This window comes from Capsicum annuum, chromosome 4 (genome assembly GCF_002878395.1).
Source record: "Capsicum annuum cultivar UCD-10X-F1 chromosome 4, UCD10Xv1.1, whole genome shotgun sequence".
Taxonomy (NCBI): Eukaryota; Viridiplantae; Streptophyta; class Magnoliopsida; order Solanales; family Solanaceae; genus Capsicum; species Capsicum annuum.
The window spans coordinates 216055711-216083697 of NC_061114.1; the positions used below are offsets into that span (position 1 = coordinate 216055711).

The following is a 27987-nucleotide window of genomic DNA, read 5'->3' on the forward strand; positions in this document are numbered from 1 at the left end:
TCAGTGGCGGAGGATCTGGACTAGGATTTCTGATGCTTAAATTGGCCCTACGCATGGCCACTGTGAAAGCATAGCTAATATCAGCAAGAGCTGGTTCAATACCAACTCCGTAGGAAATTTCTGCTCTCTCAAAATGTAAGGGCAAATCAGAGTATGTTTTCATTGGTGGAGTTGTCCCACTAGCAGAACGGAGCAAACGAACCTTCCTCCATCTCCCAATGTACACATTTTGATGGATTTGGGGTTGAAAACAAGTTGCCTACACCCGACATGGATAAACAAGTTAAGTTTGTGTCGACGAGTCGGTGGTCGAAATCCAAAGCATTAAAACAAATCAAATACAGTAGAATGAGGAATATAATATATCTTGTGTTTTAACACAACAGTACAACACAAAGGAGAAAAGCTAAACAAGGATATTCAAATTGGTAACTGATTTGAGTAGATGAGAAATATTCATCATTGTACAAAAATATTATGTAATGTTAGATATAATGCAGACTTAGCTAAAGATAGGGAACAATGGAAGAAAAAGATTTATATAGGCGATAGCTACTAGTTGAGGATAGGTTTTAGACTTGTTAGAGAGCTTCTAATATTATTCTTGACATAATTATTATTATTATTGTCATTGTTATATATACTTAGCTTATTTTTCACTTTTATATTGTTTAGTATGAAGATGATAATGAAATGAGTTTAAATGAAAATGGGATTCATATTTTCGATCCCAACTTGTTTGGAACTAAGGCATAGTTGTTGTTGTATAAGAATATAACATAAAGTGGCACTGATATGACTGCATTAATATTCACGAAAGTACATGTAAGACCACGAGATGAGTTTTATTTCAGATAGCGTGTTTTCACAGTAATAGAATTAAAACGGAAACTGATTTGCATGAATTTTCTGTAAAACTTTACTCATCTATAGGAATAATCATTTCAAGGAATAAACTAACTAGACAGTCCTTACTATAGCCTGAAAAAGAAAGTGATAACGCTAAATTTTACTAAGTCACACCAATAAGGTGCTGAATATACAAAAGAAAATATTACAAGTATGATACGGACTTCCAAAAATTCTGAAAGTTCAAATACAAAAAGAGCAAAGAAAATTAACACAAGCCCTACATAGCTAGCTATTTTTTTTGCATGAAACTGGTAACATTTTATTCACAAAAGCACCAAGGCAGTACAGGCCTATTTTACAGATTGTAAGAGCCCAGTAATATCTACCAAAGATTTTGTATCATCTACTTGACTTTCTTTATGCCAAAAATAAAATAAATGAACACAGTTCATTTAAACTTCCCAAAAGGACATGTGCTTCTCTTCAAAAATTATATAGTTCCTTGTCCTACATAAATTTGGACTAAAATAAAAAAGAACTATTTCAATTTCTTTTTGAAACTGGTAACAACTAAAAAGAACTGTTTTAATTGATCCACATATTAGCAACCGTAACAAATTCATGGGTATTATAAAATATATTAGATGGTGTTAAAATACAAGAAAATATTATAGATATGCGGAAGTCTGAAAGTTCAAATATGCAAGGGAGCAAAGAAAATCTACACAAACCCAGAATATGTAACTAGCTTTCGAGTCTTGGATGAAAGTTAAAATTAAAGCAAAACCGTTTTTAGAAATGGTAATAGATTTTTTTAAAAAGGAACAATGGTAATACATTCAACCGTTTTATTAAAACATATTGGATGGTTTGCCTGCTTTTTTGTGATGAGCGCCAATTGAGTTTCACATCCTTCGGAAAGAAATGATTTGTATAGGTTACACAAAAACGCAAATAGATTTTGTGAAAATATTTCCTCAAATCATTTGTTTAACAGTTCGAAGCTGAAAGAAACAGGAAAACAACAATGATCAGACCTGCTGAGCGAGTATGACACGTCCTTCACATCTGCCAGAAGTTGCAGCAAGAAGTGGGTATGCGTAATTTCTTATCCGAACAACAAGGGAACCTGTATGCAAATTGATATTACTACCATATAATCGTGAAAATGGGATGTTATGTGCACGACATACTGGATCAAGCTTTTGCAGAATCTCTATCATCCCAGAATCACCTCCTTCAATTCTTGTCAAACTCACATCCAACTCTGTAGCAGAAACTGAAAAGAGAGAACTCCTGGCAGTGCTAGGCTTGAAACCCCCTTGAAACCCTTCACTACAGGCCCCTGATCCTTGTGATTGCACAAGATTTTGGCATGCCTGGTAATACGACCTGAATGACTTCTTATAGATCTCCTCTTGCAGTTTCTGAATGGCTGAAGTGTCCTCCACGTCAATCTCTTCTCCGTTAAAATGGATCTTACTACCTTCAAGAGAATCCTTTTTTTCTGCAACACCACGAGATTTAGCACCTTTTGAAATAAGCTCATCAAGAAAGTTTAATCTGACAGCTAATTCACAAGCCTCCTTCTTCAACAGCTGATAATGTTCATCCAGCCATCCCTGTATTGGTTGTTCTTCAATATCAGCAGTGAGCTTCTTTATGCAAAACCGAACTCGTCCAATTTTGGATGAACTGGTCTCTTCAGGTTTTGATTTCTCTTCCTTTTTGGGAAACAAAAGTTTAGTTTTTGCAGCAGTAACAAGCTTTAAAGCTCGAAGCATTTCCTCAACAGAATCATCAATGGCCCGCAATTCCAACCTGTATGGCATGCATATGTGGACATCAAGGGCTTGAATAACCCAATCCCATGTTGTGCCCATCTCGTGTTTTGCAGTTGGTGCACTTCTAGAAGTATTTGGAATGCGAGAGACTTGCATTCTGCTACTTCTAAATATTCTTGCATTATTAAAGTTGAGCATTAACCCTTCAAGAAGCACACCAATCCGAGCATTTTCAGAAAAGATCGACTGCACTTGGACAGTCATCTCAACACCATCTCCAACTTCAGCAGATATATTAAGCATTTCCACATCAATAGCAAAAATGGATTCTCTTTTCTTGCGTTTCTCCAGTGGTACTGACTCCATCGAAGTCTCATTTTCCTGCCCATTTTCTTTAAGGCCGTCTTTACCAAGTTCCTGAAGCTTCTGATTGTGCATCAGTAATTTCAAGTGTAGCCCAAGTTCAACCAAAGCTATATATACATCAGGCTCCCATCTGACTGATATATCAGTGGCACTAAAGAGTGAGCACACTGCAATCTCTTTAAGACCACCAGATCGCCTCACAAACTTAGCATTCTGCATGTCGAGCAATGTAACTCTTGCTCCAGGGAGGTTATTGTCTTCCAAATGTTCTTGATAGATTGATCTCGCTCTTTCAAGCTCCATTTGTGTAGATAGTTTCTCCTTGTTCAAGGTTAGATTTAGGTGGAAAATATCAAGAGACAGAGAGTATTTGAGTTTTTTAAGTTCAACTGGAGCTGTAGGTGTTATAGTTGCAGTGCGGGGTGTACCATCAGCTGAAACACTAACTACAATTCGACCTCCCTGAGATCCATAATTGGCACGTTTGGGATCAGGAACAACAGAATTTTCCAAACCCACTTCTCCACAAACATTTAAAGAGCATTTTTCTAAATTGAATTTGATGAGTTGAATCCCTTTCCCTGATGGCTTGGACGATTTTGTCACCTGGTTGTGTGGTTTTTTACCAGAACCAGAAAGAATCTTCAGTAAGCGCTTGAAAGACAAAGCTGTAGACACCAGAGACCCAATGCGCCGGAAGGTTAAGTGAACACTCATCCCAGTAACATCAACAGAGAGAACTGTTTTATACTTGAGACTATCTTCAGGTGAATCCATATCTTTCTTGCCCCAGTCAACGCTGACTTTTGCTATATAAATAAGTGAACCCATGTTTGTTTCAACCCCAAAGAGACTCTCCTTTAAGCATTCTCGATACTCTTCTGACATGTTCAGATTAAATTCACCAAGTTCCATGTGCACCACTGTGCCTGTACTTGATATATTATTGGCAAAGACATGTGATGACTGTGAACAACCCTGCAATGTAAAAAGGAACAGGACATCACTATTTAAAACAAAAGGATGAAGTAATTACAGAAACAAGCTGAACAGTTAACTATCTATGATTGTTCTGATATCTAACTTTTAGTGGTTCACTGGGAAATAGAAATTCTCTGTCAAAGGGAAAGAATGAAATTTAACAGTCTGTTTGGAAAGTCACGTGGTAATCGGAATTGGTGTAATTACTAGGGTGGTAATTACCAGCCTAGTAATTACAATTACCTGTTTGTTTGTCACAATGTAATTACAAGTGTACCAATTGGTCGCACAAGTGTAATTACATGGTTATATTAAAGTTTTAAAATAAAACTTAATTATCAAAAACTAAAAATTTATAGTAGACAAATAAGAGTCTCTATAAATGATATTAAATTAAATATTTTATACACACACATACATATATATATACACACACACATATATTCTCTTTCGAAATATATTAACTAATAAACATATGTTCTTATTAAAAAAATAATTGATTTATATTTTTTAATATTTAATTAAATTATTCATAAAAACTTAAAGTACATGGTTTTTAAAAACATCATGAAATGCATGTTTGACAAAAAGATAATCAATCAATTCTAACTAAAAAAATGAATGGCTTGCAATGTGAAATATCAAATCAATACTAGTAAAACAAATACGTAAATTGGAAATGAAAATATAACATAAGTTTGAAATTCAGAAAAAAAAAATACTTTTATGTCAAATTTCAACATAATTCAAAAGAAAAGGTAAACCTAGGTCCATAACCTTATCCAATATGAATTCTACTGAATTTGAAAAATTAGTATACTAACTAAATTATTCTAAATGAAAAAAATAAACATAAACTAAATAAAAATAGATAATACGAAAAATTAAATGAAATCACAGGAAGGAAGTAAAGATTGGAAAATAAGAAGGAAATGAAATAGAAATAATATAAAATAAAAAATATTTTTTTAAAAGTATTCGAACAATAAAAATAAAAAGAATTTAAAATAATAGAAATTAGAAGTAAATAAAAATGAAAATAAAAGAAAGAAATTAAAAAAGTAATCAACTTGTAACTATACCACGTAATTACCAGCAATTCACGGCTCCCTCTATGAATTGAAGAGTGTAATTACACCCTGTCAATTACACTCAATTACCTGTTGACCAAGTAATTGCCTGTAAGGGTGACAATGGGGCGGTGCGGTGCGCGTGTGGTGCGGGTTTTTCCTAAACCCGCAAATTTAAAAACCGCACCGCACCGCACCGCAGCACATCACCTTTAAACCCGCCCCACATTCATACTCGGGCATAAAATTATGAAATTATTTATTTATAGTGTTATATATGTCGTTTTAAGTATGACAAAATTTTAGGTAAAGAATACATATAATTTTAGGCAGATTCACAAGAATAATACTAAATTTTATCTTTTTTTTTAATTTAAACTCGCATATACCTGCAACCCCTCCCGCCCCGCACCATTTAAAAAAAACTTACTCCAACCCGCCCCGCACCCACATAGCCTAAAACCCGCACCACCCCATTGCCATCCCTAATTGCCTGGCCAACCAAACATGTCAGACAGTCTAATTACACCTAATTACACCGAATTCAATTACCAGGGTGGCTTTGTTCCAAACAGGCCCTCAATTACATAGAAAAGGCCCGAAAAGAATCAACTCAAGCAAAGTTCGCCAGCTCCCTTGTAAGTTGAAAAGACATAAGTTGTTGGAAATAGTTCAAAGACGATCAGTTTTACACAATGTTGAAGTCAAAAACACAAACTTAACCCACACCAATTCAGAGGCAATATACTATTTCAGATATCCTACACCACTCTCAAGTTAACTGTCCAAATAGACACAGATTATAAAGCTCATGAAAAGCTTTTCTTTCTTTAGTTGAACTCGGATCACTCTATGTTTTCTGTGTGAAGACACAAAAGACTATGCTTTAGACAACAGCAACAACAGCAACAACAACAAACCCAGTGTATTCCCACAAAGTGAGGTCTGGGGAAGGTAGAATGTACGCAGTCCATACCGCTACCTCCAAAAAAGTAGAGAGGTTGTTTCCGATAGACCCCCGGCTCAAGATAGAGAATAGTAAGCAAGAGCGTAATGCACCATTAAGCATCCATTAAGCATGCTTTAGACAATAGCAAAGTAAAAAAACAAATTCAACCCAGACATTTGGCATAATGTACCACTCAGACACCCAGCATTGCTCTCAGGCTAAAGGAAACAAGTATTAAACATAGATAACTTGCAGAAAACTTAAATCAGACTCAGAGAACGGCATTATTTTCCTCTGTACACAAAGATACAGATAGTTTTTGAAAAAGAAAAGAGAAGTAGTAGGAACCATAACCGATGCATTTAATAAGGGTAAAAGATGTGGATATGATGGCAAAGGGTCTTACATGATAGAGCGGAGAGCCATTCAAATCGTAGAGCACTACAGTCATTTCTGGGGCTGAAATAGTGGAGGTCCACATGAATGCTTTATGATCAGATGAGTGAGATCTTTCAGAAGTAGTACTTTCTCCTCGAAGAACCATTTTCTTTTTTCTCAAAGCAAGAACGCGCATCCAAGGATGTAATCTAGTCATCACCACGTTGCACTGAGTACCTCCAAGCTTGACATCAACTTCTGATCTGATGGGTGAAGCAGGCTGTAAAGTAAAGCATCCTAAACAATTAAATAGATAAAGGAAAAAGTAAATATAAGACTTGCAAAAAAAATTAACTTCATCGGGAAAGCATCAAAGATGATACAGCATCAAGAGAGAACACGCTATGAAAAGAACCAGTTCGAATAGCAATTGAGTCATATGTAAATTGATACAAGGCTAAAACGTGCTGGAGTCCTTTGTGACTTAAGGTTTAGGAGGAACTTTCAACAGTGGGAGGTGGCAGAATTTTGAAGCTTGACTGAATTAATTCACAAACTAGGCAGGCATGATGAATGGAGGAAGGCAAGGAATAATGGTGTGTTGTATATTAATAAAGCCTGACTGAATTAATTCACAAACAGGGAAGGCATGATGAATGGAGAAAGGCAGGGAACAAAGGTGTGTCGTTTGTTAAGAAAGCCTGACTGAATTAATTCACAAACAAGCCAGGCATCACGAATGGAGGAAGGTAAGGAAAAAATTTCTTTTGGTAAATATGCTCTCAGGCACTTGAGCCTAAATTCCTTTTTATCAAACATAAGGATGTGAATTGAGCTTGTGTGTTATCTGGTATGTCTTATTTTAATAGGTAACAACTTGTATATAAACAAACTCTGAGCCGGGGGGGGGTTGCGACTATCAAGTATCAACAAGACTATGAACAATCTGAGAATTCAAATGCTTCCTATCAGTTCTAACAGATCTCCTATATCTCCTAAAAAAGTTTGTTTGCACCAAAAATAGGAAAGTCACAGACAGTTCATCTTGATCTCCTGTAAGGGACTGCATTTTCCTTCAAAAGTTCCTTTCATTCCAGATTGCCCACCAAGTGCAAGGGTAGCAGACCCCCTCCAGTATATTTCTCTCAAGTTTTTCACAGTGGTTATTTCAGAAGATACCAAGAATCCAAGAATCTTGGTACAGATGACTAGAGTCTATCCAAGTTTGCCTTCTCAAAAATTGAACAAAGCAACTGTAGGTCCGTACTGCTTTGTATTTTGTTCTGTGCAGCAGTTACCAAAAAATAGCCCAAGCAGATCAAGTTGAATTTATCATGATCCTGTGTTTTTGGTGTAATCAGTTTTATTTTAATGATCCTATCTCTATTATTGATGTGCTAGACTCATAATAGACATAGGATCATAGAGTAAGGTGAATCCTTTTGTAAATATGATTTCAGTACCTCCCTAGTACTGATCTCCTTCATGAAACTACTGTTACCAGTTTCAAACAAAATATGATGTTATCAATGTAAAACTATCACATACCTGAAGTGGAATATATGAGGAAGAGACAACATCAAGTTTTAATATCTCCACAACTGATATACCACCATCTTTTAGTAGCTGCAGTATAAAAAGTGTCACTTTCACTTCTTATAAAACGTACCAATTTTAGTAAGAATAAGAACAACTGGGAACAACTGATGAATACAAACATACATGAATCTCACTGAACTCCATCTGAACATCAACTCGCGTACTTTCTCCAACATCTTCAAAGGATCGAGATTTTGTGCCTTTCAGTTGGATGCCCATAATGTTATTCTCAACAATAAGACCCACTTCACGGTGCACAAACTTCATATCCAGTTTGGGCAACGTGAAGCTAAGCTGTCAAACAAATACAATAATTATGTCAATCAAACTATATGTAACTTCCTAACATTCTTATGAAAAGAATACCTTACTTCCCAACATTATGTGATGCAGTAAGGGCAAATGAAACTAGAGAACAACATAAAGGAATTAGTTATAAATAGAGGCGTCAAATTTGATCCGTAAATGTGTAATCTGCCCAAGATTTAACTGTGTGTCAATAACATTTTCAGGCTGGATCGATTTGGGTTATAACTCAAGCTGACCCGCCTTTTTAACGGATCAACTTGGGCTACTGAACGGGTCAGATACTCATCCCATGAAGTAGCATGCATTGTCTAGCACAACCCTCTGTTTCATTGACGAGAAACAGGGAGTTGGTTTGTCTGTCATTGATGGAGCTGTACACTCAACCTTCTTTCTCTTGTTTGTTTCCCACTCTCTGGCACTTGGACACTAGGTGTAAGGTAATTAATAAATTTATGTATTGTATTTATCAATGTCATATTTTTTTAATTCTTTTTTGCATGTTCTGTTCACCAAAAAAGTGTACCTTCCATTAAAGTAACTAATATATACATAAACACAAAACCAACTACTAGATGGACATACATTTATAAGTGAATAGAATTTTTGAGAAGAAAAGAAGTTTCTATTGACTCATAAATATTCATATACTAGATATTGGAGCCCGTGCCAGCACGGGCCCAATGTTCTACTTTTCAGATATTATATGTTATTTTTTAATTTAAATTTATATGACATTGATTAATATTTGTGAAAGTCAATTAGATTTGTTATATATAGTTTTAGATATTTTAAGTTGTTAATTATATTATGATTTATACGATTTTCAACATAATTTTCAAGTAATATTCCTTTATCCTAGTTAATATGACATCGATAACTATTGTAATCTATAATATTTTTTCGACATTGTAATTTACTATTATAAGCTATTTGCTATTTCAATTTATAATACTTTTCTTGTTTAAACTTTCATGGTATTAATAGTGAATTTAGACTTTCAAAGTAATTTAAGTTTTTAATTATTATAATTTAAATTTATACGACTTTCAACGTAATTTCCAAGTAATATCCCTTTATCCTAATTAATATGACACCGCTAAATATTATAATCTATAGTACTTTTTCGCCGTTGTAATTTATTATTTTAAATTATTTGCTATTGCAATTTATAATAAAACTCTTCTTGTTTAAACTTTTATGGTATTGATGGTGAATTTAGACTTTTAAAGTAATTTAAGTTTTTAATTATTGTAATTTATAATATTTTTCAACTATTTCAATTTAAACGACACTGATATAATTTCAAGAGTAAACCAAATATCACGATTGAAATAGCGAAATCAGAATGTCTTGAATAACTCATAATAACTAATTAAAAGTGATATAACAAAATTCATATAAAAAATACTTGTGAAAAAAATTTTAAGTGGCCTCACATAAGATGTCAAATTAATTTAAAACATCAAGAATTAATTTATCATTTTATGTTTATTTCAGCTTTTATAAAATAAATATTATCAATTTTTAAATACTTAGATGACTCATAATAGTTAATTATAGGTGATACAGTAAAATTATAATTGAAACAGCTGAAATAGCCATATCATAAATGTCTATTTTATTTTATAAATATCTATTCTATTTTTTATTAAATATTATTATTTTTTAATAAGTAAACGTCATATAATAATTATTTAGGGATGATATAATAAAATCACGGAGCAAGCAGGCAGCTGAAAGCAGGCATGTCGAACGCCAGTTGCTGCTTCCAGCTGCCTGCCACTGGCGCTTATATATAGTAGTAATGAATAGAAAGGAACTTTTCACAAAAGTGGAAGCATGAAAGTAGCGTCTATCTTATAAATTATGTTGAACTAAAACAAGTCATTGTATGATCTATTTGACAAATTGATGTTCACAAAGACAGTCACCAAACAAGAAATAAGTGTGACAACAAAAAGAAGAAGAAAGAAAGAAATTAACGCTGGAAAGTGGAAACAGCAAACAGAATTAATTTCAATCAAGGACGGGTAGTACGCTATGTTTTGGATACAGCAATGTAATCCACAGCACATTATTGATTTTAACTTGGGTGGGATGGGCTATGACCCGCAATTCAACCATCTGAACGAAGCTCATTTTTTACCTAAACAAATTCTGGATGACACGTCTGTTGATGTAACCCATTTTGATCCGCCAAAAACTTTCCTCAACCCGCCACGACGCCCCAAGTTATAAAAATGTAAGCTTTCATTTGTGTCAAAAATGTCAAAGGAAACAAGTAGAACCAATCAGCTATGGATTTTGCAAAGACAAATCACCATGGATCTGCGTCAGAATGATTCAATCTTCCATCAGTCCAGAGCCAACACCTCGTTTTCTAAGCCTCTCAATCTATACTTCCCATCCCAGCAAATGGAGGAGCAAGTAACAGAACAATTGAGCTTTTCCTTATACAGGGCAAAATAGGAAGAATTGAGCTTATTGTTGTTGGGTTAGTTATTCAGAGCTTACTTATCCATGTTGAACCCCCTAACATTCCAGGAAACAATCCTAACTCTCATCGACTGACAAAAGATAGATTTCACTCTCTCTGTCTTGGTTCCACATCTTTAAACTTCATGCCAAACATCAAACATTAGTTCTCTAAGAAACTACTTAATCCAAACTAGCATGCTGCTGTAGCTATTGCTCGATATTCAGCTTCTACACTAGATGGAGCAACCACGCTTTGTTTCTTACTCTTCATAAACTGACTTACAATACAATTTAACTTACAAACCAGTCACCTATATCTTCCAGGATCACTGGGTGGCACAGATTAACATTCGGATCCATAGGAGTGTCAATGGGTCTACATCTCATTATTCTTGTATCCTCAAGAATGTCGTAAGGCATACTTTTGTTGTGAAATAGTTCAGCTTGTCGAGATCTTTAGTCGGGAAATGTTGGAAGAGATATTTTAATTTAGTGACATCATCTCAATCATTACCGATGATAAATCTATCGTCAACACAAACCACCAAATAAATACACATATTTAGAGCAGAACGCCAGTAAAACTCAGAGTGATCAGCTTCACTACGAGTCATGCCAAACTCCTGAATTACTGTGTTGAACTTCCGAAACCAGGCTCGAGAAAACTATTTCAGACCAGTGACTGGCGCAATCAAATACAAATCTATTAGACTACAATCATATTACACACCAAGTTCTATTTAGAAACACAACATTACAATTGTTTATCTAATCCAGAAAAATAGACACTACGTTAAAAGATATTTCCACTTAGGACACTATATACAATTCTATTCCTTTTTTTTTGGGTAAGTACGGATTAAATAGGATGAGTACCAATTCTATTCCTATTCTAGCGATTCTCCCTTTTTGGAAATCATTAGACGTTGAAGTTCATTCCTATTTCCTCCAAAACAACTAAACAAGTACCCACTCCGTCGCAATTTGTTTGTCACTTCCCTTTTAGTCTGTTTCAGAAAGAATATCCTTTCTTTCTAAAAAAAATGAATGTCCTTTTCCTTTCTTGGCAACTCTTTAATTTCAACTTTCCACATAACATGTTTAAGACCACAAAATTAAAGGACATTTTGGAACATTTTACATATCTTTAATTTAAAACCACAAGATTCAAAAGTTTCTTTAGTTTCTTAAACTTCGTGGCAAGTCAAAACAAGACAAACGAATTAAAACGGGGGGAGAAATAAGCTCAAGGGACTCATCTTAAATCAATCTATTATATAACTAAAAAGTCATGGAGTCGAAGCTCGTTCAAGAAACTTAAAATTTATTTTAAGTAAATAACGATCTATGCATTACATATCACAGCCAGGTACAAAGGTTATTTCCTCCCTACTTCGTTATACACTATTTTACTGCATTTTCGTAATTATTCCTGAAAAGAGAGAACCATTTCTATAATCTAAGACCTTTTCCTTTCATATCCTTGTACATCCAACTTCTTTCTCGTCAATCATTCAAGAGAAAAGATTAAAATGCAATTATTTCAAACCTAAATCCTATAACTAACACTTGATTCAGTGTTAACAAAACATTTTTATTTTTTTATAACGTAGCTATAAACAAAAAAATATTGTCAAGCTTGTTCCAGGGATGAGGATAGAGAAATAACTGACCTTTTCAGGAAACATTGACGCATATTTCATAATAGCCAAATTAGCTGGGGTTTTCACAGGCTTTTCAGCAGTACCAGATTCAGTACCTGTAGAAGAAAAGGCATCTCCGCCTTTTCTTTTAAGTAACAACTCCTCATTCAGATTAATGGAAACATCGCCTGTGGCAATATCCACATTCCTAACAACCACTCCTGCTTCCCTAAATGAAAAGGAATAGAACACATCAAAGTAGTAACAAAATCAGAAAAAAAAATATCAAAATCAGCATCTTCCATTATTTCTCATAAGGTAGATATTTTTTGTAACAATTGGCAAACCCAGTATACCAAAGTTTCTTTCATTTGAATGTCACAGCTGCAAAGAGTTAGGTCTTTTTTCCATTATTCAGAAGTAAGCGAGCAATAACTCTAGCTTACAGGGGAAAAGATCTGCAACACGCATATATCAGATGTACAAAGCACAAGCATGGTACAAAAACAGGCCCTATCAGATAAAACGTTCTGGCTCATCTAAAAATTAAAAGTTGAGGTATATTTTCAATGGATATAAAGTTTTGTCCTATAAAGTTTAAGAAGAAATATGGTTGTTATAACCTTAACCTGCTCTTCGTCCAGCAAAGATTAAAAAAAATGCACATTCCATTGATGCAGGAGGACTTAAGCCAAAAGAACCAAGCTGGATGACTAAGTCACATTCATGTGCAACATTCAATTGTAGCTGTTGTTCATGCTTCAGCGGCTCGAACCCAAATATTGAGATAGTTATATCATGCTTCTCACTAACATGAGAAATTTAACATCATCCAACTCCTAGAATTTAAGGATTTTTTAATTATTTCCCTACAAGTAATTTCTTGATTGACAAGACTAAATCTCAGTTGCTAAAATTGGGACTTTTGTGTCTCCTTTCCCTAAATAAATCTATCAGATCAATCTTTGAAGCTTTAAGCTCTTCTGATCATCAATGAAAATTTGCCTCTTAACTTAATTTTTTCCCAAAGAACTTCCAGGATTGCTAAAGTTAAGCCAAGGTTCTCTCACTATTTCCCTCTAGAAACTAAGCTAAGACATGATCAACGAAAAATTATTTCCTAACTCACTCTGTCTTCTTAAGCTTCAGATAGTCTTTCATTCATTAACCCAATGTAGTTGAATATGGTCAACAAGCTGGAAACCTAGAGCTCTGTACTCCAACGTATGTTGTGAGTCCAAGTTAAGTTGCTCGGACTCGGATGCGGGTGTCCGATACGGGTACGGATCTAGAGGTCGCATCCTTCACGGTCTCAATTTAAATATCCCCGGATCTAGAAATGGATCCGGGTGCGGGGATTCGACAAAAAATAATTTAAATATCTAAAAATAGAGTTATAAAACATAAATTTTGAGATATTATGTGGAAATCTTAAGGAGAAAATATTTTTCAAGAAGAAAACCCTGAAAGGAGATAAAAAGAAGAGCAATAATATAGAAACTTCTATACACAAGTTATTCCATTTTCTTTAATTTCACCTTAGCTTTTATTTTTGATTATAGAATTTCATAAATCTGTTCGGACTTTCCAAGTCGATTTTGGTCAAAGTACCCAAAATCGGTTAACCATATCGGGTACGGATCCCACACCCACACCCATGTCGTGTCGACACGGGTGCGGCACCGAAAGTGAAGAGTCCGAGTAACTTAGAGTCCAACTGCTGCTCCTTTTACCAAGAAAGAATTTAGCGAGATTCTTTCTTAAGATTGACCATAGATGATGTATTTTACATGAGGCTGGAAAAATATTATAAGATGCTTTTGGCATTCACTCACAGAATAATCAGAAATAAGACTCATCTTGCCTCCATGCAGTTATAAATGAAAACCATTTCACCTCTTAGGGAAACTTTAGTCTTATCAGGATGCTTAATGGAGTTCGCACTTAAATTTCTTGGGGCTGCAGAAACTTTAATAAAGGGTGACCCTACTTGTTTATACTCCCTCTGTCCCAAATTACCCGTCCCAAATTTCCTAATTGATTTCTCATTTTACTTGTCTTTTTTCATTAATCAAGAAGAGACAAAAAAAAAAAAATTCCATGTTTTACCCTTTGCATTAATTACTTTTTCTTCAAATTAAAATGTAAACATCATTTAATAGGGGTACTATGGTAAACTGGCCATGTTATTAATTATTTTTCTTAATCAATGTGCCATCTCAATTTGGGACGGGTAATTTGGGACGGAAGGAGTACATTATTAGCTATAGTCTATAGATTAGAGCATGGGAAAAAAAGAGAATAATAATAACAACAACAACGACAAAAATAAACTAATAAACATGCAAGCATTGCCATAAGTTCATAACGCTCTATTTGTTGCAGCACATAAGGGATAGAGTGGTTGTTAAGGCATTCCTCTTTTTTTTCTATGAAGTAAGGTGTTTCATCAGAAAAGCATCAGGAAGATACAAATTATAAAAGCCAACTGCAAAAATGATTGTTTAGGCATTCCTACAGGCTAAAGTTGGATGATATTTTGCGTTAAATGACTGCTGACAATTTGAGGAAATACATATATGTATATATACACACACACACATACGTATACCTCGTTTCAGGGCTTTGATTACAGAATACATGAGTAGGAACAGATTCTATAATAGAGCATAATCAAACTAATTGATGAATGTTAAGATGTGCATATTTAAGTATTTAAAGTTTGAGTTATGGTGAAAAAGAACATGTAGATGTAGAGATGTTCCATCGGATCATTTGATAATGTTAAACGCTGATGTTTTAGAACAAATACTAATGAGGTTCGTGCTGTTAATGTTTGGGTGTGGAATCTGTACATGAGTTCCAAAAGCTAGAATCAAACGACAAAATTCGACCAGCAAATACACACCAACAGAAACACCATATACAGCTACAGGAGAAGTCGAATTAAAATAGAGAGGTCCCATGAATGGTCAATTACCGAAGAAGTTGATTCAATTACATAAAATAACTGGAACAAAATGGAACAGTTGAAAGAGGATATACCGATTCAATTACATAAAATAAAAGAGGGTATACCTATCATGGCCAAACTCACACGTGATGGAAAATTCTTCACAACTGAAAGGAGCAGAGACCTTTTCGGTCATGGCTAATAATCCATCGTTTGAGGGAAAAGATCCAGCATACACTGACGATTGATCATAACTGACTCGTGATTCACCAAAGTGAACAAAGATAGGAGCAAGCAGCAACTTGACAAACAATTCTGGCTTGGATCCACCATCTTTAGATAAATCAAGTGTCAACTCTTTGACCTCAAGAGTAGCTTTTGGTGTCTACACAGTTTATACAGATAATCAGCATGTATGCGAAAACCATGAGAAACAACTAAACAAGTCAGATAAATGCACCAGAAAGCAATAAGGAATATAACGTAATGTCCACTAAAGAACAACTTCATTTAGCTATCATTACAGTGTGATACTACAAAGACAACAAGTAATTGCAGGATATCAATTCCTCCATCAAGTTCACGGCACCCAACCTGACAAAGCATTCACTCAGTCAATGTGCAATGATTTTCAAGCACCTAACACCATAAGCATGTATATATCATTTTTTGCCTACACCAACAGTCAATGAATCTCCCAAAATATCCAGTTGTTGATCCCTCCTAATGTTCAATTCCCAAAAGTCAAAACACTATGAGGAAATCCTTGAACTTTTATCCATATGAAATTCTTGAGAGAGAGAGAACACCCTAAAATCTGAAAATTTGAATCTTACAGCTATTTAGATCTCGTCTGTAAGTTGCAGGTTGCACTATTAGCATAGTAAGCAGTAGATCACTAATTTGGCATCTTTTGTCATTAATTACCATAATATGCATATGTTACCACAATTCAATGCATACTTTGACGGAATACAACATCACACTGCAATTCTGACATGTATGAGTTAAAACTTAAAAGAACTTAGACTGCTGCCAATCACAAGCAAAAGCAATGCAATTCCCCATGATTCATCATATGAACTTGCATGCAAGAAAAATTATCTCCATGAATCAAAGATAATTTAAATATACACTCGGAACTTCAGCATCCAAAGAGTCATAAAATGTAGTGACGTGAAGAGATGAAAACAATAGCTAGCAATCTTTTTGGGTACATGAGTAAAGTGGATGCAACGAAATTCACCAATCATAAGACCAAATTTAATGGGAACAATGGTTACCTTCACAACCAACTCAGTCACTGAAACCGACAAAAATCTGGCCATATTAGCTACAACCATCCACTTTCCTCTACCTGACTTGCGAGATTTACGAGACTTCACCTTTTTTGTGCTTTTACTTGAAGCCCTCATTACAACTTCTAAATCACATATTAACACCTGTAGTTTTGGATCCCTGGATATAAAACCAACGCCAAGCTTGACCAAGGATTGCCGAATACTAAGTCTAATTTCGCCAATGGATACGCTTTCAACTGCACCCTGTAAATTATTTTTCAAAGTGACATGAGAACAAATATAAATACAATTGATATACCAGAAAAAAAAAAGAAGATCTTGCATCTAATCGTTGCCTTATAGCTCAGTACTCAAAAGTTGAATCTAAGATTAACTGACGGCAGTTTAGTCGCTCCCTTCAGCAAATTCCCTAAATGAGGAACCTCCCAAGTCACTGTGCACTCTTGAGCTTGGTGTAATTGCAGAGGCAGCTTTTCTTCTGACAAAATGCAAAAGAGGAGGGGGGAAAAAAGATCCACATGTATGCAAATTTCTATGGTGGAACTCGAAGACATGATTCTAAGATGCCAAAACGAATCTTTAAAGTTTCAGAACACCAACGTTTCTTAAATAAAAATGCCTGCCACCATTTTTTTGCAGAATCTCTCTATTAGATGTGATATCACCCCAAGGTATGGGCATTAAACTCTGAAATTGGACACGAAGACATTTGACTAAATTGTATCAAAGTTGACACTGCTCTTTTTGCCTTACTATCTAGATCTTCTGGTTCCTCCACATTCCCTTACATACACTTCAAGAATGAAAAATTGTATTTTATGTAGCTCGTGAAGCAAAGACATAATCCTTGGTTTAAGGTTGATCATTTCCTATGAATGCCTATTAGTAATCTCTTAATCAGATCACTTTTGTATAACTGTCCTGTACAGCAACTGTGTCGAATTATACCACACCTTCAAACAGTGTATAGCTGGCAGATGATTTGCTAACTAATTCAATATAACTTCAAAGAGAACCTACGAAAGGCTCACAACCAAGCAGTATACGGTAGTAATTGGTATGCATAAATTCTCATGTGATTAACCGGAAGATATATAATAAAAAGAAAAGAGAAGAGTAATTATGATGGACCATCGAAGAAGTAAATATGATGGACCATCGAACAAAACCCTGAAATAACACAGCATAAAACAGATAAACCCACATCTAGCTCAAACACAGAAAAAAAAAAAAAAAAAAAAAGAACCGACCTTGTTGAACTTCACCACGACATCTCTCAAGCATTTCCATCCTCCAACACGGAATGAAACAGATGCTCCCATGGCTCGACTTAGAATCCAAGCCAACATGCGGGAAGCAAACCTAAAGACAGGAAAATGCACGAATAAGCAGACTGCAAAAGTTCCATAAATTTGAAGAAAAAAAGTGAATAATTATTCAACATCATGAAATTGAAATTAAATTAAAAATTCTCATCTCTAAGTACCAATTCTGTTATATAGAACTAGACATTTTTTTATTTTAGCAAAGCTTAAGAACTAAACTTCTAAATGCTCACCATAAGAGAAATGGCTTGATTCACACAACAGAGCTTCCCAATCATAGTCAATGACATATAATAAGTATCAAATTGTGCACCAAAATAAGTACATCATTGCAACATGTGATTCAAGGACTTCTAAGTTGGTATCGTCACGAGGCATTCCTATGAAAATTTTTGTTTATGAAGTCACTAGTTCACTGATGTGATTGTTAAACCACAGAACACAAGGGGTACACAAAGTAGAGATGTAACTCGTCATAAAGAGTATCCGCTTATCTTGACAAGGGTATCAAATGTGCTCTAAAAAGAATATGTTAATAAATAAAATTCTGACTTATATGTATGATACAGCATATGTTTCAATGAGCTTATCATCAAATAATTATCAACAACAACAACAACAGACCCAGTGTATTCCCACAAAGTGAGGTCTGGGGAGGGTAAAATGTACGCAGTCCATACCACTACCTCCGAAGAAGTAGAGAGGTTGTTTCCGATAGATCCTCGGCTCAGGCTAGAGAATAGTACACAAGGTTGTAGTGAAACATGAAGCAGGATGGATGACATAACATAAATAAGGAATAAGCAATAATAAAATAGATATAATAGAAATACGAAATAAGAGAAATATGAGTAATTCGAAATAAGAAATAAGAGATAGGACACCCACCTTGTAGTAACATACACCCACAGACCAAAGACACCCACCACACACAAACTCTACTGACTAGGGGCTCCTACTAATGGACACAATCCTATGCTTACCAACCCGGCTACACAAGAACTCTCCTAACATCTTGCTACAACCCACACACTCACACTAGCCTTCTACCCTTATCCGCGACCTCCACACCTTCCTATCTAGGGTCATGTCCTCAGTAAGCTAAAGTTGCTCCATGTCATGTCTAATCACCTCCCTCCAGTATTTTTTCGACCTACCTCTACTCCTAAAGTCATCCAAAGCTAACCTCTCGCACCTACGAACTGGGACATCCATGCCCCTCCTCATCACATGCCCAAACCATCTCAGCCTTTCTTCTCGCAACTTGTCCTCCACCGAAGTCACTCTCATCTTCTCCTTCTCCCTGATGGTCTCATTCCTAACTTTATCTCCTCTAATAAGTCCACACATCCAACGCAACATTCTCATTTCCTCCACCTTCAGTCATTGAAAGTGGGAGTTCTTGACTGGCCAACACTCCGCTCCATACAGCATGGCCGGCCGGACTGCCACTCTGTAGAATTTGACTTTAAGCTTAAGGGGCACCTTCTTATCACACAACACTCCCGAGGCGAGCCTCCACTTCATCCAACCTGCTCCAATACGTTTAGAGACATCCTCATCAATCTCATCATTCCCCTGAATTATAGACCCAAGATACTTAAAACTATCTCTCTTACAAACATCCTGGGAATCCAACCTCACCATCATTTCGTCCTTCTGACTCGAGTCACTAAACTTGCATTCCATATATTCCGTCTTGGACCTACTCAACCTGAACCCCTTAGATTCAAGGGTTTGCCTCCAAACCTCCAGTCTTTCATTCAAAAAAAATATATATATGTTTCCATGAGCTTCTTCTTCTCCACATATTACGATAAATAAAAGGGAATGGAAGCAGTAGATGATTGACATTCTCCACCACGTACTTACCCATGAAGCACCAACTAATGTAAAATTGTTACTTCTCTTACATTCTCCACTATTCCAAAGCCTTTCCATATTGTTGTCCATAAAAGGAAAAAAAAACTTCCCTTGGTGCTTTGGGGACTTATACGAAGAGCAAGAGAAATCCATATATTCTATAGAAATAATAAACTATGAAGATCATCCTTCTGCCCTCCCCATATGACCATATCTATATCAGTTCTACGAGTTAGATTTTTCCTGTACAGTAATTCAAGCAAACTGTTAAGTTCTTCTATTTCCCAATCTTAAAGTTTCTTCTACAATATGAATACAAAAGTACTTCTCACTATTCCTTATTGAAGCCAAAACTGTTATTTGATAGTTGGAGATGCTGGATAGGTAGAGAATCAGTGTATAGGTTGTGTATATTTTTGCCATGTTGGTAAATAAGCTTGGTCAGACTGTACATATTGGCAAGTTTCCCTTTTTATACAGGGTAAATAACTATATTAACAATAGGAGCCGAAAATCCCATATACAAGCCATATACCAAAGGAGAACCTTCCTTTTACTTTGGTAGATTCTCTACTTTTTGGTATGCCTCTTGTATATGGAAACTTTCATTCCCATTGTTAATAATATCACTTATCTTATAAAAAGAACAGCAAAAAAGAACCTACATAAATATATGATTCTAAAAAAACAAAAAGACCCAATCTTCTATACAAGAATTTTTTCTTTTTTTTTTAAACTAGTAACTTTGTGTATATTCCTCAAAAACAGTACTGAAACTATCTTCTATACAAGGATCTCAAGAGAACACCAAATGAAACTAGAATATTTTATTTATTTATTCTATAACCATGATGTCCGGCTAGCTTACGCGCACCTCAACTAATTCCATGGGAAATCTGACACCTCCCCACAATAGGTACCATATAACTGTCCACCAGGCAAAAACATATGGGAAGAAATCACCTAGTATTTCGCCTTCATTGGGATTTGAACTTGAGAGCTCATGGTGTTCAACCCACTTCATTCACCACTAGGCAAGAAATTAGAATTTAAACTTCATTTTTATCTACCACGAAACTTCTCAATGCTGGATCTTCTATGCCAAACCTCAACATCCGTTTCTTCAAGCATAACTCTGTTGAATAGCCTCTTTTCATCCCTTAATGCGCCTACTTTCATAGGATAAATGGCTACTTCCAAATTGACAAAGTGGTACGTTTTCACCTCCTAACCCGACTTCTACCAAAGTTTTGTGGTTGCTCCAATGTTCGGTCATAGCCATCGTAAGATCATTAAATTCATATTACCAAAAGAATGATAGACTAAACGCCCTAGTATCAGTATCTTAAAGATGCATTCTCTCCTCTAATATCCTTGTGGAGCAGAGATAGCATATCACAAATATCCTTGATGTTAAGAGCAATGTATAGAAGAGGAAGTTCAATTAGTTGACTTCCTAGGATTACTGTAATTAGTTCCTTTAAGTGCAAATTTTTGGCGGTGGCCAGAGGAATACAGAGTTCACCAATTTCAGGAAAAAAACCATATGTCAGGTAAATGTAAATAACTAAGTATATGTAGTCATACTTGGGCCCGTTCGGTTTACAGCATAAGATATTATAATATACTTATTAAACTATGTACTCCCTCCGAACCCTCAGGGGTTGGCCTGGTGGTAATTGGCTTGAGCTTTGGGGTGCTCCCTTTCAAGGTCTCAATTTCGATACCCACTGAGTGCAAACAATTTCTAAGGGCCATCGGACTGGGTGAAACCCTGAATTACCCGTGGTGCACTTGCGGGAAACTCCTTGCCGAGGGCCTGTGCACCCCCGGGATTAGTCGGCGCTCGAAGAGTCTCGGACACCCGATGCAAGTCAAGAAAAAAAAAAAAACTATGTACTTCCTCCGTTTCAAAAAGAATGACCTACTTTGAATTGACACAATGTTTAAGAAAATAAAGAAGGCTTTTGAATCTTATGGCCTTAAATTAAAGTAGTATCAAATGTACCAAAATGTCCTTTAATCTTGTGGTCATAAACGTACCATGTGGAAAGTTGAAATTAAAGTACTGCCAAAAAAGAAAAGAGGTCATTCTTTTTTAAATGGACTAAAAAGGAAGTAGATCATTCTTTTTGAAACGGAGGGAGTATTAGTTATACATTGTGCAGTCACTTGTTTTGTGGTTGTCCCAGTGAGAAATAATGGAGAAAATACTATTATTGGATTGTGTGTCTACAGAATTACATTGACACCCTATTTACAGACACTACATTACAATCTTTTTCCATGTAGGATTTTGTATACTATTCCTATTCCTACTCATATTCTAACACTTCCCCTCAGGTTGGTGCATACAAGTCATATGCACCTAGCTTGTTACAATTACAAATGTAATTAATACGAGGACTGGTGATACGGGACAAATGGCCATCTTATCTTTTGATGACATCTTTGGAGGCCGACATATAGAGGCTCAAGACTTGGTCACCTCAAGGATACGAGAACATGCATGGAAGACCCGTTTTGAGCATGACTTAAAGCAATCCCGTGTGTGGAAGGTTTCTTGGTTGCTTACATTGATGCTAACCCGAGAACCACAAACCTTGAAGTATGAACCATACTCGGTTTTTTAGAACATTGAAGAGGCGCCATTCATTCAAGTTATAACGCACCTTGGTTGCCCCTTCATTAAGGATATTTTAGACATTACACATGGTGTATTTACATACCATGGCAGCCCCTCTCATTAAGGGCAAAGTGGTCTTTTTGTCTTCATTTGTAATATATTATAAATAGGCCCCTTTAGTCTTATTTTCATTAGTTGATGAAAGATGAAAGATTGAAACGCTTAAAATCCTCTCTCTTGAGAGTAGAACACATTAGTGTAGTCTTAGTTAGGGCTTGGAAAGGCCAGTATTGATCTTTGCTTGGAAACGGTGGATCTTGAGGTGAGTTGATTCCCTTGGCGATCACCATGGTTTCGATTATTACATTCATTAGAGGTTTATGAGTTTAATACACTTTTTAGTTCTTAATCTTATAATAATCTTGGTCTCACTATTTATCGTTTATTATTGTTGTTGTCATCTTGTGTAGTGGACTGTTTTGGGTCCTTTATTGAATCCGAAACTTGTGTTATTGTTATTCATCTTGTTCCTCACGTTTTGTAGCTGTTTTTGGTGTTACATACACCATTGTATCTTGTATTCTTCTTGTTGATAGCAAATCCGAGAGTGGTCTCCATCTGGGTCCTCGGATCCTTAAGATTGTGGACTGATTTGGAGTGTGTTTCGTGCCTTCCGTTGTTGTTATTGTATCATTGATGGACCAAGTTGATCACTTGACTTCACAAATTTTGTAACAATATCTCCCGAGACTATTTTTCCTCTGACAAAGTGGCAATCAATCTCTATGTGTTTGTCCTCTCATGGAACACTGGATTAGATGCAATATGAAGGGCTGCTTGATTATCACATACAAGTTCCATCTTACCAGTTTCTCCAAATTTTAATTCTCTTAGCAATTGTTTGATCCAAACCAGCTCGCAAGTTGTTGCAGTCATTGCTTGATATTTTGCTACGGACCTCCTACTAAAACACAATATCCGAATGTAGAACGTCTATTAGAGGGTGATGCCCAATCAGCATCTGTATATCCAATGATATGCTCATGGCCTCGATCCTCGAAGAGTAGTCCTTTACCTGGAGATGACTTTATATATCACAAAATACGAACAACTGCATCCCAATGACTATCATAAGGGTAAGTCATAAAGTAACTTACAACACTCACAGGAAAAGAGATGTCAGGTCTAGTCACTGTGAGATAATTCAACTTTCCAACCAACCACCTAAACCTTCCAGGATCATTGAGTGGCTCCCCCGTCCTGGCAGAAGTTTAGCATTTGAATCCATAGAAGTGTCAATGGATCGACACCCCATTATTCCCGTCTCCTCAAGAATGTCTAAAGCATGCTTGCATTGAGAAATAACAATACCTGATCTGGACTGAGCAACCTCAATACCTAGAAAGTATTTTAGTTTGTCAAGGTCTTTAGTCTGGAAATGCTGAAAGAGATGTTGCTTTAAGTTAGTGATACCATCTTGATCATTGCCGGTGATAACAATATCGTCAACATAAACCACCAAATACATAGATTTGGTTCAGAATGGAGATAAAACACTGAATGACCAGCTCTGTTACGATTCATGCCAAACTCTTGAATCACTGTACTAAACTTTCTGAACCAGGCTCGAGGGGACTGTTTCAAACCATAGAGTGACGCAATCGACATAAAGAATATTCAGAAACTAGATCGGAAAATGCCTCACTCGCCCGGCGCATGACGGAGACCTCGCCGAAAAATCTCACTGTTGTCGGCGTGTAAGGGCACATGCGGAGATGTTTTCTGGTGGTTCTCATCGGGGTTTAGCCGCCGGAGATTATAGAGCCTCGTGGTACAGTTGGTTTTCGCACAACACGTACCAAACAGAAGGTGACACAAGTCAGCCACCGGAAATTGAAGCACAATGGCCTTGTTTTTTGTTTTTTTTTCTCTCTGAAGTTTCTCACCAAAGCTCTGATACCATGTGAGAAATAATGGAGAAAATATTATTATCGAATTATGTGTGTACATAGTTACATTGACACCCTATTTATAGACACTACGTTACAATTTTTTCTCATGTAGGATTTTGTATACTATTCCTATTCTTACTCATATTCTCACAGTCCCCATAAACTGTGCATTAATTATGCATTGTTTGGTTGTATTTTTATTGTCCTGAAAAAGAATATTCGCACAACTTATGCAAGAACTTATGTATTATTTTATGAGCGGGAGAATGTGGGATAAAAATGTGCGAACAAAGAATACATGGATGAAAGCTATTAAAAGGAACCAAAAAAAAATACATGCAGTAAATAAAAAAATTTTAAAACATATTTTTAAATATACACCATGTAGTAATTTTCAATATAATACAAGCATTGTTAATCCATACCATACAATCTCTGCACTATAATCCATATTTACAATTCTTGCATTATCCCTGCATATAGATGGGATCAGCCGAGAGTTAGATGGGGCAGTTTGACTTTGGCCAGTACAGGCTTGGAGGAGTGGAGGGGATATAGATAGTATGTGGGCCAAGACTGCCAACTGCATCAGGGAGACACTAGAGAGGTGTTGGGGGTCTCGAGTGGTCGTTCGGGCAAGCACCAAGGGGACTGGTGGTGGAATGAAGAAGTGAAGGGGAAGGTGGAAGCCAAGAAGAGAGTATGCAAAGTTGGCAGAGGGTGAGGATGAAGAAGATAAACGGAAGAATACGGAGGAGTATAAGATTGCTAAGCGAGAGGCAAAGTTCGCGGTCACGAGGGCAAACGATGCTGCTTTCGAGATTTTATACACCTCGTTAGATAGTAACGGCGGGGATATAAAGTTGTACAGGCTTGCCAGGGTTAGGGAGAGAAGGACTCGGGACCTGGATCAGGTGAAGTGTATCAAGAATGTGAACAGCAAAGTTTTGGTGGAGGAGGGTCATATTAGGAAGAGATGGCAGTCTTACTTCTATAAGCTCCTGAACGATGATAAGGATACTAGCTTTGTGTTGGGGGATTTGGAGCATTCGGAGAGGCTTTGCGAATATAGCTATTATAGGCACATTCAGGTTGAGGAGGTTGAGGGGGCTATTCGTAGGATGTGTAAAGGTAGAGCGACGGGGCCAGATGAAATTCCGGTGGATTTTTGAAAATGCACAGGAGGGACAGGTATAGAGTGGTTGACTCGATTGTTTAACATAATTTTCAAGACGGAGAGGACGCCTGAAGCTTGGAGGTGGAGTATAATGATTCTGTTGTATAAGAATAAGGGCGACATTTAGAATTGCAATAACTATAGGGGTATCAAGTTGTTGAGTCATACTATGAAGTTTAGGAGAGGGTGGTAGAGTTGAGGTTGAGGAGGATTGTTACTATCTCTAAAAATCAGTTTGGATTTATGTCAGGACGCTCGACTACAGAAGCCATCCATCTCGTCAAAAAACTGGTGGAGTAGTATAGGGAAAGGAAGAAGAATTTGCACATGGTGTTTATCGACTTAGAGAAGGCCTATGATAAAGTTCCCAGGGAGATTCTTTGGAGGTGTTTGGAGGCTACAGGTGTACCTATAATATATGTTAGGGCGATTAAGGATATGTACGACGGAGCCGAGACTCGGACTGGGAAGGGGACTCGGAACACTTTCTCGTCTTGATGGGGCTACATTAAGGATCGACGCTTAGTTCGTTTCTTTTTGTCGTGGTAATGGATGTTTTGACGCGGCACATTCAGGATAAGGTGCCTTATTGTTTGCTTTTTGCGGATGATGTAGTCTTGAAATCTTGATTGATGAGACTCGTAGTGGAGTTAATGTTAAGTTGGAGGTTTGGAGGCAAACCCTTGAGCCTAAAGGGTTTAGATTGAGTAAGTCCAAGACGAAATATTTGCAGTGTAAGTTCAGCGAGTGGTCTCATGAGTCCGATGTGGTTGTTAAGCTTGACACTCATTCAATCAGTAAGAGAGATAGTTTCAAGTATCTGGGGCCTATGATTCAGGAGAATGGAGAGATTGATGAGGATGTAACTCATCGGATTGGGGTAAGGGGATGAAATGGAGGCTCTCCTCCGATATTTTGTGTGACAAAAAGGCATCTCCCAAACTTAAAGGCAAGTTCTACAGAGTGGTGGTTAGACCGGCTTTGTTGTATAGGGCGGAGTGTTGGCCTGTTAAAAAGACCCCCATCCAGAAGATAAAGGTGGCGGACATGAGAATGCTTCGGTGAATGTGTAGGTGTACTAGAAAAGATAGGATTAGAAATGAGGTTATTTGAAATAAAGTGGGAGTAGCTTCGGTGGAAGCCAAGATGAGTGAAGTGAGGTTGAGATGGTTCGGTCATGCGATGCGGAAGAGCACGGATGCCCCAGTGCGGAGATGTGAGAGGTTGGCTAGGGATGGTTTCAAGTGAGGTAGAGGTAGACCGAAGAAATATTAGAGGGTGGTGATTAGACATGACATGGAGCAGCTTCAGCTTACCGAGGACTTGGCCTGGATAGGAAGTTGTGGAGGAGACGAATTAGGGTAGAAGGTTAGTCTGAGTTAGGATATTGTGTGTTTTGGTGTTTACTTAGAGTATCTTGCTTTTGGTATTATTAAATGAGTTAATTTCAATTGTATCTTGTTCTATTACTATTCCTAATCTTCTCTTAGATTATTTTATTTTGAATCGGAGGTCTATTGGAAAGAGACTCTATCTCACAATTGAAGTAGTGGTATGGACTACGTACACTTACCCTCCCAAGACCCCACTCGGTGGGAATATACTGGGTATGTTGTTGTTGTTGTTGTAACTTGCCCATAAACCAAACGTCCCCTTAGTGTTTTTTAAGATGAATTAAGAATATTATTTAAATAGAAGAGCACTAACTAGCCCATATACAAAAAGTAGAAAATGTTACCAAAAATATCTATGAAAGCCACCCAATCATCTATACAAAAAGTAACCTCATGGGTGCACCAAAAAAAAATTTTTTTTTTTTGTATTTTGAAACTGGTAACTTTGCTCATGGGTGCACCAAAAATGAGGGGAAAGAGGCTATTTCTCAAGTGTACGACATCTTTCCCTATTCCATCAAAAGCTTCTTATAATCTTATTCCTCTCCCTTCATATGGTCCACCATCCACATAAGTGCTAAAGGTGCAACTTCACATGCCTAGCATTTCCTCCTCAATTTTCTATTAGCCTAGCTAAACGTGGTTTTTTTCACAGTTCTCGACATTACCACCCAAAACCAAACCATTGCATCAGCTCTCCCCCCCCCCCCCTAAAAAAAAAGACAATGCTACCCAGCAATATTAGAGTAAGTATCTGTTAGGATTTTTAGGGCAAAGGATCGATTCACAGGGCGTATATAATTCAGCTCGTTAAAGGAAGGCTGAAACCTTAGAATTCAATGGAAGAGAGACCTCTAATCTCTTTTAAGGGAGACTGAAACCTTAGAGTTCAATGGAAGAGAGAACTCCAATCTCTTGCTTTTTGCTGAAATACGACTTATCAATTTATTCTCCAAAAAAACCTTTAAATAGGAGTATTACATCAAT

General features: G+C 36.5%; 1 protein-coding gene across 1 annotated transcript in view; it reads right to left on the reverse strand.

The window, feature by feature from the left end:
- The window catches only part of LOC124885485 (protein SABRE-like), a gene marked incomplete at its 3' end in the record, with an annotated part of 30574 nt that continues 2587 nt past the window's right edge, over positions 1–27987 (reverse strand). Inside the window, 9 exon segments of the mRNA XM_047411046.1 lie at positions 1–259; positions 1890–3980; positions 6409–6660; positions 7929–8006; positions 8103–8273; positions 12440–12638; positions 15488–15747; positions 16646–16906; positions 17914–18025. Coding sequence (XP_047267002.1) covers positions 1–259; positions 1890–3980; positions 6409–6660; positions 7929–8006; positions 8103–8273; positions 12440–12638; positions 15488–15747; positions 16646–16906; positions 17914–18025 — 3683 coding nt within the window.